The sequence below is a fragment of the Macrotis lagotis genome, chromosome 2 (genome assembly GCF_037893015.1).
Source record: "Macrotis lagotis isolate mMagLag1 chromosome 2, bilby.v1.9.chrom.fasta, whole genome shotgun sequence".
Lineage (NCBI taxonomy): Eukaryota > Metazoa > Chordata > Mammalia > Peramelemorphia > Peramelidae > Macrotis > Macrotis lagotis.
This window is the reverse complement of record NC_133659.1, coordinates 306,999,737-307,013,523: the sequence shown is the minus strand read 5'-3', so window position 1 is coordinate 307,013,523 and position 13,787 is coordinate 306,999,737. Positions and strand designations below refer to the sequence as shown.

General features: G+C 38.5%; 1 protein-coding gene across 2 annotated transcripts in view; it reads left to right on the top strand.

Moving 5' to 3' along the window:
* Positions 1-13,787, top strand: part of POC1B (POC1 centriolar protein B) — a 95,105-nt gene that overhangs the window by 27,984 nt on the left and 53,334 nt on the right. For both annotated transcript variants that reach the window (XR_012476239.1, XM_074226559.1), the window contains exons 5-9: positions 6,766-6,873; positions 7,006-7,121; positions 8,439-8,572; positions 12,337-12,405; positions 13,515-13,667. Coding sequence is in view for 1 of the 2 variants with exons in the window: in XM_074226559.1 (XP_074082660.1) it covers positions 6,766-6,873; positions 7,006-7,121; positions 8,439-8,572; positions 12,337-12,405; positions 13,515-13,667 (580 nt within the window). In the remaining variant the exon portion in view is untranslated. The remainder of the gene's footprint in view (positions 1-6,765; positions 6,874-7,005; positions 7,122-8,438; positions 8,573-12,336; positions 12,406-13,514; positions 13,668-13,787) is intronic.

Sequence of the window (13,787 nt, the reverse complement as noted above, 5' to 3'; positions counted from 1 at the left end):
TTGACTTGAGTCATTTGTGATAATAATAAAAAAACAAAAAACAACAAACTATTTCCTGACAAAGTCTACAAATGAGACATAATCAACATCCCCATGTATGGGCAATTAATATACTTGTTTATCACAGCAAATGAGACTCTTTGAATCAGTTTCACCTTCATATTTCACTGCTGTCTCTAAATCTAAGAACTTAATTCAGTTAAATGGGTTCATTGAGGAGGTAGCATTGAGTAGTGATTCCAAAGTTCTTTTTTGGTTTTTGCAAAGCAATGGGTTTAAGTGACTTGCCCAAGGTCACACAGCTAGGTAATTATTAACTGTCTGAAGTTAGATTTGAACTCAGGTCCTCCTGACTCTGGGGCTGGTGCTCTGTCCATTGTCCCACCTAGGTTCCTCAATTCCAAAGTTATAAGAGAAACCTTGAGAAGGTCCATGTGTCACTTTTCTAGCCACCATGTGAGCACTAGCCCTGGGTGAGTTCTCCATAAAATAGTCTTTTTTGGCAGTAAATTCTCTTGGTAGATTCACCCAACAGTCTTAACCCTTCTGCTGAGGGTTTTTATATTTTGTGAGTGGTTATTATCACCCTCTCTTGTTCCCTGAGCAGTCATCTGCTTTTCTAGGGAATCTGTTGATGTCTTTGAAGTCTTTTCTCGCATCCAAATACTACCAATAATATACTACAGATTGACTTACAATCACCATGAATCTTTCAATTGCCTTGCAAGTCACTTGCTACTTAATGGAACCATTGTGTCTCATGATTCTTAGCCATGTGGCATCATCAGCAAAGTACTGGATTTTGCAAAAGCAAAAAACTTGGATTCATTAAAACCCTGTGCTGTTTCTCAAATAGAGGTCAATCTGATGTTCTCCCTTCTTTGAGTATGGCCCCAAGATGTTATACATCAATAGCATGTGCACGCTTACACTCACACAGGGTCCCAAAGTCTTAGTGCCTTTTGAAGCTTAAAAACAGTAACACTAAGACTTTGAGACACAGTGTATATGCCGATGGAATGATTCAGGGAACTGTTCTTTCCACTCCCTGTATTTTCTGGTACCCATGGGTTTTTCATTAATTCTGCTTTTGCAGTGTGAATAGCTAGGCAAATCTCTTTCTTAAGGAGACTTTATCACGTTCCAGAGTTTAATGAAATGAGTGCAATAAAAAGGAACCCTTGCAGAACCACCTCATTACTCAATCATCCCTTTCCAATTTGGTCTCTGCACGGGACATCCACCTCACCTGGCTAGTGAACAAAGTCATCTTCACAGTGGCAACACAGAAAGAATTTTGGGTGACTTTTCCAGGTGGAAGACTTCTTGTTTGGAAGGAGCCAGTAAGGATGCATTTATTTTACCTTTTCAGAAGATTTGTTGAAATCAACAAACAATAGGCATAGTGACTTCTTATATTCCCTGCACCTCTCATGTGGGAATTCTAAAAATGCATGCAGAGATTATTCTCAGGAAGATTTTTTTTAAAGATGAGAAAGTAAGCAGATGAAGTGGTTGTGGTTTTCTGCTTGTTGCCATTTTGTTTTTTATAAAAGTAGGATCTATGATCTTTTCTAGTTTTTAAAAATAATTTTCTCTTTGAGAAACATTGAAGCATAATCCCCAAGAGCATTTAAAATTATTTCATCTCTAGCACAGATTTTTTTCTGTATGTATTTAGTTAGGTTCCATTTCTCTTCTCTGCAAATGAAGTTGGAAAGATGTTTCATTTCTACTTTCTCACTGAGTATATTGGCTCTTGGCTCTTGAGATGGTAGAGTCCAAATGCAGCGGTGGTTGTTGTTAAAAATAAATTACAATTGGGGCAGCTAGGTGGCACAGTGAATAGAGCACCGGCCTTGGAGTCAGGAGTACTTGGGTTCAAATTCAACCTCAGACATTTGATATTTACCTAGCTGTGTGGCCTTGGGCAAGCCACTTAACTCCATTGCCTTGAAAAAAAAAATCTAAAAAAAATTAATAAATAAATCACAATAGTAATGGCAGCATTCTCTTTGAGTTGATGTTTGTTTGTTATATTCCTTCCAATTTCAATTACAAAGATACCAGATGATTTTGCTTAGCTGGGCTCACATAGGTTGCTTTTCATTTCATGAGATTATTGCTCATAACCTCCCATCTTCTTCCCCCTCCATTATGTTTCACAAACTAGTTTGTACTCTAATCTGGTGGTATGCTTGTTGCTGTGGCTTATCACTTGGCAGGGAGATCCAGGGTTTCCTAATGGAAATGGTTTCTAAATTCCAGAGCTATCATAAAGTGAGGCAGATTAGGTACTAACTTGCCAGGTGTACAAAATTGAAGGACACCCAAAACAGGCTTAAAACATGAATCTACTCCCCTAAGTCCAACATATACCCCTCACCATTAAGTTAGTGGGTCACCATTTCTAATTGTAGTGTCAAGGGACCCCATTGACCTCCTTGAACTGAGTGTTTGGGGCCAATTAAACTTCTAAGATGTGGTCATTTTCATATCTTTGGTTGTTTTATTTTTTTTTTCTTTCCAGTTTTTCGGAGCTTACAATGTTTAAATAGGCAAGGGTGGAGCTGCTATATTTACACAAATTGTTTCTTGCCCATAAATTTCTTGCCCTTCCTCTAATTTACTATTGACTTTGAACTTTACACTCACATAGAATCAGAAATCTGATATTGAATCTGAAATGACTCATACGTTTGTTGCCTGTTGTTTCTCCTAACTGAGATCTAGACTCAGTTTAATTCTTAGTTGTGAACTTGCTTGGGTAGATCACCTTGTCTTCAGAGCCCCAATGATCCACATAACTGCCTACATCACCTCAGAGGGAGGAGTGAGCCTGAGTTCACCGTCCATCAACCTGATTTGTTATTATTAGTTATCTGCTATTATTATTTTAATTGATTATTTTATTTAAGGCAGTGGGGTTAAGTGACTTGCCCAAGGTCACACAGCTAGGCAATTATTAAGAATCTGAGACCAGGTTTGAACTTAGGTTCTCCTGACTCCAGGGCCAGTGCTGTATCCACTGCACCACCTAGCTGCCCCTATTACTGAGAATTATTAACAACAACCAATGATCATTCTTTCTTCTTTGAAAACAAAGGAGAGAGGAAGCCTGACCCGGAACAGGCAGTTCAGTGGTAGAAAGGAAGCATTCTGATTAGGAAAAGTAGCTGCTTGTGTTGTAGTAAATGATGATGTTTAACCACAAGTGCCATTAATTCAGTTATTTTTTAGTCATATCCAACTCTCTGTCACCCCAATTTTGGGTTTTCTTGGCAAAGATGCTGAGGTGATTTGCCATTTTCTTCACCTGCTCATTTTGCAGATGAGAAAACTGAGGCAAAAAGGTGAAGTGATTTGCCCAGGGTCATACAACTAATGAGTGTCAGAAGTCAGATTAGAACTTGAGAAAATGGATCTTCCTGATTCTATGCCCAGTACTCTATGCACTATGGCATCATTAATAATCATATTAATAATAGCAATAATAATACCAATAAGTAGCATTTTTATAGTCCTTTAAAGTCTGCAGAGCACCTTACAGAATTATTTCATTTGATCATCACAACCACCCTGGAAGGGAGGTGTTCTTCTTATTCTCATTTTATAGATGGGGAAACTGAGGACAACAGAAGTTAAGTGATCTGTCCAGGTTCATGCATCTAGCTGGTATCTGAATCAGAATTTGAACTCAAGTCTTTCTGAATCCAGATCCAGTGCTCTAACACCTAGCAGGTGAGAGATTAACCAGGAGAGATCAGAAGAAGAGAGGAATTACTGTATTTGGTGACTCCCTGATGAGGCTTATTATCTTGGAGCCTGTGGACAGGACCCGAGGACTGCTTCTCAATTCTGAGGATTCCCATGGGTACACTCAAACCTGCCCCAGGGGTTCAAAGAAGTTTTGCTAATGATTGTGAAGTCCTGAGCATGGGAGTGCAGTGAAAGAATCCTATCCTGCCACTGGTGCCACCTCCCTCCTTCCGGCATGGGAATCCAAAGAGACAGAGAGAGAAGCAGTTTTGGGAACAGAGCCTCTCTTCATGAAAAATGGAGGGGGGGGGCACCTAAAGACAAAATGTGAACTTCCTTTTTTTTTAAGTTGGAGTCAGTCGGGGTTAAGTGACTTGCCTAGAGTCATTCAGCAGTAAGTGTCTGAAGCCAGACTTGCACTCAGGTCCTCCTTACTGATCCACATAGCTATCCCATGAATATGAGCCTCTGACCCGCAAAGTGGAAGATAAGAACAGTGAGAGGATGCTGACCTCTGTTGTTGAGCACAGTCTGGCTACTTAGAGGAGAAAGAGAAGCTCTGGAGGAGTATAGACAGGCATTCACAGGGGCGGTCCAAGCCTGGAGCTAGTCATCAGTCCATGACCTCATTGCCCTCCGGATGAATCCTAGCATCACAGATGTGGATCTGGAGGAGACCTCAGATGAGAGCCAGCATTTGCATTTTAAGGTTTGTAAAGCATTTTACAAAAATCCCATTGGATCCTTACAACAACCCTCAGAGAAAAGTGTGATTTTCCTCATTTGTCACATGAAGAAACTTCCCAGGTTCAGAGACTTGCCCAGGGCCACCCCTCTAGTAAGTGTCTGAGATAGATTTGAATTGAGGACTTCCTGATTCCAGCTCCAATCTTGCCTGCTAGCTATTCCAAATCCAGAGGATGCCTGGTTTCCAGTCCTGCTGCTGCCGCCCCATGCTGCCTCTAACACTTAGGCAATAGCAGCCACTTGACAAGTGCAAAACTGGACAGCAATGATGAGACAGCAATTCATACGAAAAATGTCTGGGAATTTTAGTGAACTTAGAGTACTCAGTGATTTGTAGCCTATTCATTCTTGTGACCATTTATCTATTGAGGAGATATCTTATCAGAACCCCCCCACTTTGGTGGTTAGCATGACATTGAATAAGTATTTTAATTTAGATAATAATCTTTTCTTATTACATTTACATGGCTCAATCACAGATACTGTTTCCCCATTTATTAGGTTTGTCTTTATTTCTGTAGTCTATTTTGTGTGTAGTTATACAATTCTCTTTGGTAGATATATATATATTCATATAAATATATCCATTTTGATATGTGGACTCCTATTTTATAAATCTCGTAGTTATTTTGAATGGAATTTCTCTTTCTAGCTCTGCCTGTTGGGTTTTGTTGCCAAGATATAAAAAAAGACAGACAATTGTATGGGTTTGTTTTATATCCTCTCTCTTTATTGATGTTCTTCTTTCAATTAACTTTTATTGGAATCTCCAGGATTCTTTAAGTAAGTCATCCTACTCTGATTTGCAAAAAATCAGTATTTCATTTCTTCTTGGACTATGCTTATTCCCTCAGTTTATCTCTTTTTTTAACTAGGCTGGTATTTTGACAAATATATAAAGCAACATTGATGACAATGAACATCATTGCATTACCCTTATTCTAATGAGAAAGGACTTACATTTATTTCTCCATTATAGATAATACTAGCTTTTGATTTTAGATAGAAATGGTTTCTCATATTAAGGAATAGTGGGTTTCATCAAAAGTCTTTTTTCTGCATCTGTTGACAAAAATCAATATGATTTTCCTTGTTTTTATTTTTAATATCATCGATTATAATTTATTGTCTTTCTATATCTAAATTCCTTATTTTCTTGGTACAGATCTGTCATGGCTTTAATGTATATAACCTTTTAACTATACTGTTGTAGACTCTTTGCTAAAATCTCTTCCCAGGGCAGCTAGGTGGCTCAATGGATAGAGCACTGACCCTAGTGTCAGGAGGTCCTGAGTTCAAATGCAGACTCAGACACTTAATAATTGCCTAGCTGTGTGATCTTGGGCAAGTCACTTAACCCCATTGCCTTAAATGAATATTTTTTTTAGGTTTTTGCAAGGCAATGGGATTAAGTGGCTTGCCCAAGGCCATGTAGCTAGGTAATTATTAAGTGCCTGAGGCCAGATTTGAACTCAGGTACTCCTGATTCCAGGGCCAGTGCTCTATCCACTGTGCCACCTAACCACCCCTAATAAATAAATTTTTTTTTAAAAAAGGAAAAAAAGAAAACCTCTTCCCATTATATTTTGCCCATATATTCATTAGAGATATTGGCCTATAGGTTCCCCCCCCCCTTTTATTTCTCACTGGTTCAGGGTTGTATTTGTCACACAAAAGGAGTTTGACTTTTTTATTTTTCCTGTTTTTGCAAATGGAGTATATAATATTGGAATTAGTTTTATTTGAAAGTTTAATAGAATTCACTCATAAATTCATCTGTTTTTCTCTCTCCCCTCCTTTAAACTGTCTCTAGTTTTGTGAGCATGTAATTAGGCAAAATAGTTTCTAATTTCCTTTATTTTCTCTTCTTTTGTTGTAAGTTTATTTTTCATCTTTATATTAGCAATTCGATTTTCTTCCCTTTTAAAGAATCGAATTAGCTAAAGATTCAGTTTTTATTTCTTTAAAAAAAATCTCCTAAGTGTATTAATCAATCCAAAGTTGTTTTTTTTTTAATTCTTTTACTTTCTATTTTTGTGATTCATTGTGGTTTGTTATTAGTTGCTTTTTGGCATTTTTTTTGTGCTCATTTCATTTATTGCTTATTGCTCTGTTCCTTCTTTCTTTTGTTGATGAAAGTGTTGTGTTGAAATGTATAAATTTTCTTTGAAGTTTCCCTAGTGCTTTCCCCGGGCTACATGATTTATTTTTACACAAGCACCACCTGCTTACTAGAACCTATCTTCTTGTGCCCTTCAGATTTTCAGCTGATGGAAGACTTATAGTATCATGTAGTGAGGATAAGACTGTTAAAATCTGGGACACAACAAATAAACTGTGCATTAATAGCTTTACAGACTCCGAAGGGTAAGTCAAGTCATTCTGGCACATTTGGATGCCTGTGCTTTGTTCAAGAAAACTTAACTCTTCTAAGATTGCAATCTTAATTTACTTGACGAAAATCATGGTACCTGACATCTGATTCATTTTTTCTGCTAGGTTTGCGAACTTTGTGTCTTTTAATCCCAGTGGTACGTGCATAGCTTCAGCAGGTTCTGATCACTCAGTGAAACTCTGGGATATAAGAGTAAACAAGTTACTTCAGAATTACCAAGGTGACAATTTCTAAAGCATAGCAAATCAAGTCTTTCTCGAATCCTTCTTAAACCTCTGAACCTTTTCATGAGTTCCCAAAGGGGTACCTGACTAACTTTGTACTGGTCTGAGAGAGTTGGTTACTTTCTTTACAGTTTCCCAGGGATGTAAATAGAGAGACATTTCTGTTGATTTTCTTTTTCAGGTAACTAAATGGCCATTGAAATGTCTATTTTCCTTCACTTTTTAGCTGGCCAGCACAGATTATGTATCCTCATTCCTATTATGAATAGACTTTAAAAAAAAGTTTCTAAGAGTTTCGGACCAGATTTCTGTTGCTCTGGCTCCATCCGTAACGGATAAGATGAGATAGGAGCCAAGGTTGGGTAACCTCGGAGTCCTAGAGAATGGAGGAAAGGTAATTCCCTCCACTGTAAACAGATCCATTGCCACCAAATCCAGGTTGTAAATTTACTACAGGTGAGCTCCAGAAGCCTGGGGTCTACATCTGAATGAATGAAAGGTATTTATTAAAGACTTATCTAGCACTGTGCTAGGCCCTGGGGATGTAAATACAAAATCCTCTTTGTATCTCCCCATTGTCTAATGCAAAGCTTCAACCCCCCCCCTTCATAGTAGTCACTTAATAAGTGGTTATTGGCTAGCTGAATGAGCCCCATTCTTTGAGAGTGCTACAGGGTCTGCTTGTTAAACAGCCAGCTTGAAATTAAGGCAGAAATTCATTTTTTTTTCCATTTTTACATCAAGTATATTTTTACATTTCTTTTTTTAAAATTTATTTATTTATTTTTCCAATTACATGCAAGGCAAGCTTTCAACAATCTATTTTTCCATTTCTTAAAGACAATTCTCCACCACTTATTGTTTATCTTACTTTTTTCCTCATAATTTAATCTTTAGATTTTGAGCTGTTTTATATATATATATATATATATGTATATATTTTGCAAGCTAGTAACAATTGCTTGGCAGAAATATTGAATATGTATTCAATAAATTGATCAATACAAAAATGAAATACATTATTCTTCCATGACCACTCCCATTTTCAGACCCACATTTCCTTGATATCAAACAATCAATTAAATCAATTCAGATATTTTGCTTACATTTTATGATAAATAACCAACTATTCTAATTTTTAATAGAATCTAATTTTGTTGAGACAATCTGCAGCAAATAACTTCTTTTAAAATGAAGCTTTTACTCTCTTACAATAGGGGTAAAGATGTTGCTTTGAAATTCTAGAACCTGTCTAAAATGCTTCAAAATGTAATTGATGCCTGAACGTCTTTTATTTTCCTCACGTAAATCAGTTCACAGTAGTGGAGTCAACTGTCTGTCATTCCATCCTTCGGGTAATTATCTCATCACTGCCTCAACTGATGGTACCCTTAAGATCTTGGATCTCATAGAAGGAAGACTCATATATACGCTTCAAGGACATACGGTACTGGCAAGGACATGTTACATTTTTAAATAGATACATTTCTTTAAATCCCAATGATATCATGTCTTATTCCTCTTGTTACAACATGTTTTTTGCTGCTGCTATCAAAGAAGTTGCCTTTATGTGATTGTAAATGATATCATTTCCAATTGAACCACTCCTAATATTGTGATTTGTCATTGGCTATTCTTGATATTACTCTTATATCTGTTAATCACTCAATCCTTCATTTTATTCGTGACTGTATAAATAGATTGGATAGGATCTGTTTTCAGGGAAGAGTCTTGAATAATTTTCTTAGTGTGTAACTTCTGTAATTTTCTCTGGGGGCTTTATAGACTTGAGATTGTCATTTCCTAAAATATGAGTGTACCTATTTGATCTCAAAGTAGAATTTGTGCTAAATGTACAAAGAAAGAAAGGGCTCATCCTGCTCTAGCTAGTATTTTGTACATTTCCTGCCTTATTTCCTACTTTTCTCACAGAGAATATGGATGATATTATTCCCATTTCTTAGATGAAGGAACTAAGGCTTCATGAGGTTAAGGAACCTTGCTTGTGGTCACTAAATGTCTGAGATTCAAACTCAGACTTCGAACCCAGGATGCTTTTTGGTATGCCATAAACAAATTATCAGCCTATCAGCTTTCAACTGATAATGTGATTCATAGACAATAAGAAAATTAATAACCAACAGACATAGCTAGATAGGTGAAAGAAAATTATGTGTTCCAAAAACAATGTTATTAACTTAAATTAACATAATTTTAAACATTTCTACTTAGAGAGTAGTCCAAAGATAGGTAGATTTACCTCCATGTCTGAAAATTCTCTAACAAAATCATTTTCTAGTGAATCTCCTCAAACAAGATTAAACAAGGACAAGCAAGAATAGCTTAGTATGTCATTGGTCCTTAGAGAACCATTTACATTTAGTCATTCATTCCCCATTTGACCACCTTTGACCTTCTAAAGATTCCTGTTCTGTCTAGTCAAAAGTGAACTCAAGAGACAAGAATCAAGGATTTTTCTTTCAGAGTGTAGAAACTCCATATGTTTCCACAGATGTGTAAAAAAGGAATTTAATAGGTTAGTGAACATAGAACAGGAGGACATGTTCAGCATAATAGAAGAGAGGAAAAAAAGAGAAAATTATTCAAATAACTTCTTAACAACGGTTGTTGGGCTCTTTGAATATATGGCTTCTGTAGTAAGTTGAAGAGTTCCTGAGAACCTGGATCAGTCAGGGAAGGGGCAGTGGGAATGCAGGGCAGAGGTCTCCCTCTCTGCACCCCTCTGCAGGGTCACTAAATGCCCCCTTTACTGAATGATTCCGGTGCTAGCTGCCAGAGGCAGGATGGGCAGTGAAGGGAGAAGCCTCCTCCAACCTACCTTTCAGGGAATCTTCTCATTTGAGTTGGAATCACTGAGGTCAAGGTCTGAGGACAGCCCAAAGGGTCCTTTTGTGTGACTGTCCCAGGCAGTATCACAAAGGAGTGAGACACAGACCCTTCAGTGGAGGAGGACAGCAGGCAGCAGATGTCAGCTCTGACCAACAGGACAACTTCATGACAGGAAGGCGCAGGTGATGACTTTGGGTGGGGGCAGCAGAGCCACAAGAGGCAATGAATGTAATCCCGAGAGTGGAACTGTGCAGGGTGCACCACCCTTCCACCAGCAGGAGGGCAGCCCCGGGACCTTGTAACCCTTTGTTTTGGGGGCTGAGAATTCTTCTAAAGTTTTCCCTTGTTATTTACTTTTCTGTTCTGTACTAATTAAAAACTTTGGCACTTGCTTTATCGTTCTTGGTCAGTGTAGGTAAAGAAGGTTAAATGTGGGGTCAAGCTATATTTGCATGTGTTTGATTTCTCAAAATACCCCATACTGAACCTGGCGGTTTAGAGGAGTCTCAAAGCAGTGTGGAAACCCTCTGCACTTGTAGTATAGACCCTGAGAGGTCCTGTGGTGGGTAGAGCACAAGAGACCTAGCTTCGCATCCTGCTTCAGCACATTCTGGCCGTTGGACCATGGACAGGTCACTTGACCACTCAGAGACTTAGTTTCCTCATCTTTAAAATGGGTCTAATAATATCATACAGTCCACTTCATGGAGCTACTTTGAAGTGCTCTGAAAACCTTATAATGTTATATAAATGTGAACTGGTGTTGAAGCTTGCCAATACCATTCTACTTAAAGACATCATTGACTAGTATAAAAGAATTTTTTTTTCAATTTCTCATGCAACAAGTTTCTAAATTTAATTTTAGAAGCTTGGAGGTAAAAAGAGATAGTAGATGAGGATTTTCAGAAAGCTCCAATAGTTTAGTCATGAATTCAGGTACGTTTTATTTGACAAATATGGGAGTCCCCCAAAGTCTTTTAAAGACAAGGTGTTAGTATTCTTTATAATATGTTTGCCTATATTATTTTGTAGTTGAGTTATCATTTTTATTTGGACTCACAAGCTGACCTAGAATCTGTAAATTCATTGATTCTATAGGGAAGTGTAATCACTGGTAGGAAAAATTGCTTTTTTTTTTCATTCTTGGCTAATAGGTATGTCTATGTCAATCTGTATAGAAATAACGAAATGGCACCAGATGGTTCTCCTCTGTGATCTTGAGGCTATATAGCCTCTTGATCTTCCTCAAGTTCCTTGCATTGATCTCCATCTCTTTGTGAGACTGTCTCCCTTTCCTATCCAGGTTATAAATGCAGCAGCCATTTGGGGGCTCAGCCCAGAAGGTCTGATCTGTTCTGGTTTTCTGACCTCCCTAAGCAACCTGGTGGCCTTTCACTGCCAGAGGCTCGCCGTGTTGGCCCTGGATGTTCAAATGGCTTTAACCCTAAGGCCCTCACTGCACTCCTGAGCTCAAGTGATCCATCAGCCTGGCCTCTTACCTCGGGGTGCATCACCCCTGTACACCACCATTCCTGGCCATTTCCTTTTTTTTTCTTTCCCAAAGAATGCTTGCTAACACAAACCCATCTTTAATTTGTGGAGCCTAAGGAAGAATATCAAATAAAGAACATTGTGGCACTGAAGGTAAAATGACTGGTATGGGTTAGAGACAGGTTCACCCCACCCAGAGGTCTGGTCCTGGGAGTCAAGTTTCTTAAGCCTTCAGCTCTTTTCTTTCTACATCTGGGAATGCATCTTCTCTGACTGCAGCTGCTGCCGAAGGTTTTATAAATGTGGTGGGTTCAGCATACAGATTGTTTTGGAAGTGGAAATTGTCCATATTTAACTTAAAACTAAATTAAAGAAATTGGAAAACTCTTTGATGTCAAACTGTCCTTGAAAAGGTCAGTGCCACTTGTATTTCAGTGAGAAGTGAGTGTCAGATTGATGACTGTAAAAAAATCTAAAGGACTTTGAATTTATTCACTACATCAATGGGAGAAGCAGCAGAGAAACCCAAGGGAAGTCTTTGGAGTAGGAAATGACCTGTCTTCATATTTTGGTACCCCAACCTATTCCTTGAAATATCTACTTCCCCAAGTGTCATTCTGAAAAGAAATGCTTAAAGATCAAAGAGATCACTATATATTTTCTTGTTATAATTCATAATTGCTTCGGGGTCATCTTACTCTTGCATGCTAGCTATCAGCATCTGGTGCTTAACCAAGGGTCTTTTTATGGTCTGATTTCTGTAAAGGGAGATGAAAAATAGACTGTCATTACTCTCTGTAACCTTGTGCATCCTGGAACATCACTAACCGCATCTCCTCTTTTTCCTTGCTGTGCCCTCTTGCTTCCCAGGGACCTGTCTTTGCTGTTTCCTTTTCAAAAGGCGGCCAACAGTTCACATCCGGAGGTGCTGATGCTCAGGTGGGTGAGCTCCCTCGATTCTGCCTAGAGCAAACTCAGTGGAGTTTGATGCTCTGCTGAGGCAGTGAGGTGGCCTTAGTCTCTCACTAGATGTGTGACCCTGGGCAGGTCTCTTGACCTCTGTTTGCTTTAGTTCTCTCATCTCTAAAATGGAGGTTGTGCTTTCCAGGGTTGCTGTCGGGATAAAAAAATTTAGCATATTAATCATCGATGTAATTAATAAATGCTAGCTATTATTGTTGTTGTTTCTATTATTATTACTTGAGGGTAGATTTGTCAATTGGCAGCAGCCAGAAACTATTCACAGCTGAGTAAGATGGAGATCAAGCTCAGTGATACTTATTGGGGTCAGAGATATGAATCTCCTCTTTTTTTTAATGTTGATCATTTCCTTCAAGACTAAGTCAAGAAGCACTTTTTTTTTTGGCAAGGCAATGGGGTTAAGTGGCTTGCCCAAGGCCACACAGCTAGGTCATTATTAAGTGTCTGAGACCGGATTTGAACCCAGGTCCTCCTGACTCCAGGGCCGGTGCTTTATCCACTGCACCACCTAGCTGCCCCTTAAATGTTGATCATAAACAGCAGTCCCCCTGAAAAAGCATTTCCCAAGTAGAGAGAAACTACCAGATGTGGTGTCCAAAGGCCTGGAGTTTGAGGACTGGTTCTTAAACTGGTTTCCTAGCTATGTGACTGGGGGCCAGTCACTTCCCCACCTGAGGTTTTGGTTTTCTTCTCTGTATAGTGAGGGGGTTGGACTCAATGGCCCCATTGGGGCTTCCCCTCCTAAACACTTCTGTGATTCTGTGGGGCTCTGAGCATCAATGAGCAGCAATGGCAGAGTTAGCTCATTGCTTCCCACCTTCTGTGCTCTGAGGAGCCCCATGTGTTCATATGTTTATGCTTCACACTACTTGAAATCATGAGATTATAGTGTCACTCAAAAATACCTTTCATTTGTATAGCATTTCATAATGTTCAAGTTGGAAGTCACCATAATGCACCAAAAATTATAAGATTAATTAGGCATTAGGATTCCTTTTAAAATTAGATATACTTTAAATTTTTAATCCCGAAAACATTAACTGTCTTTATTATTCATTTTTCTATAGATTTTATTGTGGAAGACAAATTTTGATGAATTGAATTATAAAGATCTTCTGAAAAAAAACACCAAAAGATTGCATTTCGATGCCCCACCTCATCTTCTTGACATCTACCCAAGAACTTCTCATTCCCATGTTAGAAAACTGGATTCAGTTGAGGTTAGTATTAGATACTTCCTGAGACGATTAAAGTCATCAGACCCAAGCTCTGTCCACTTGACTCTTCTAATCTCTCCCTGGACTCCTTCCCTCCTGGTTCAGAAGAATCATCTCTTCTCT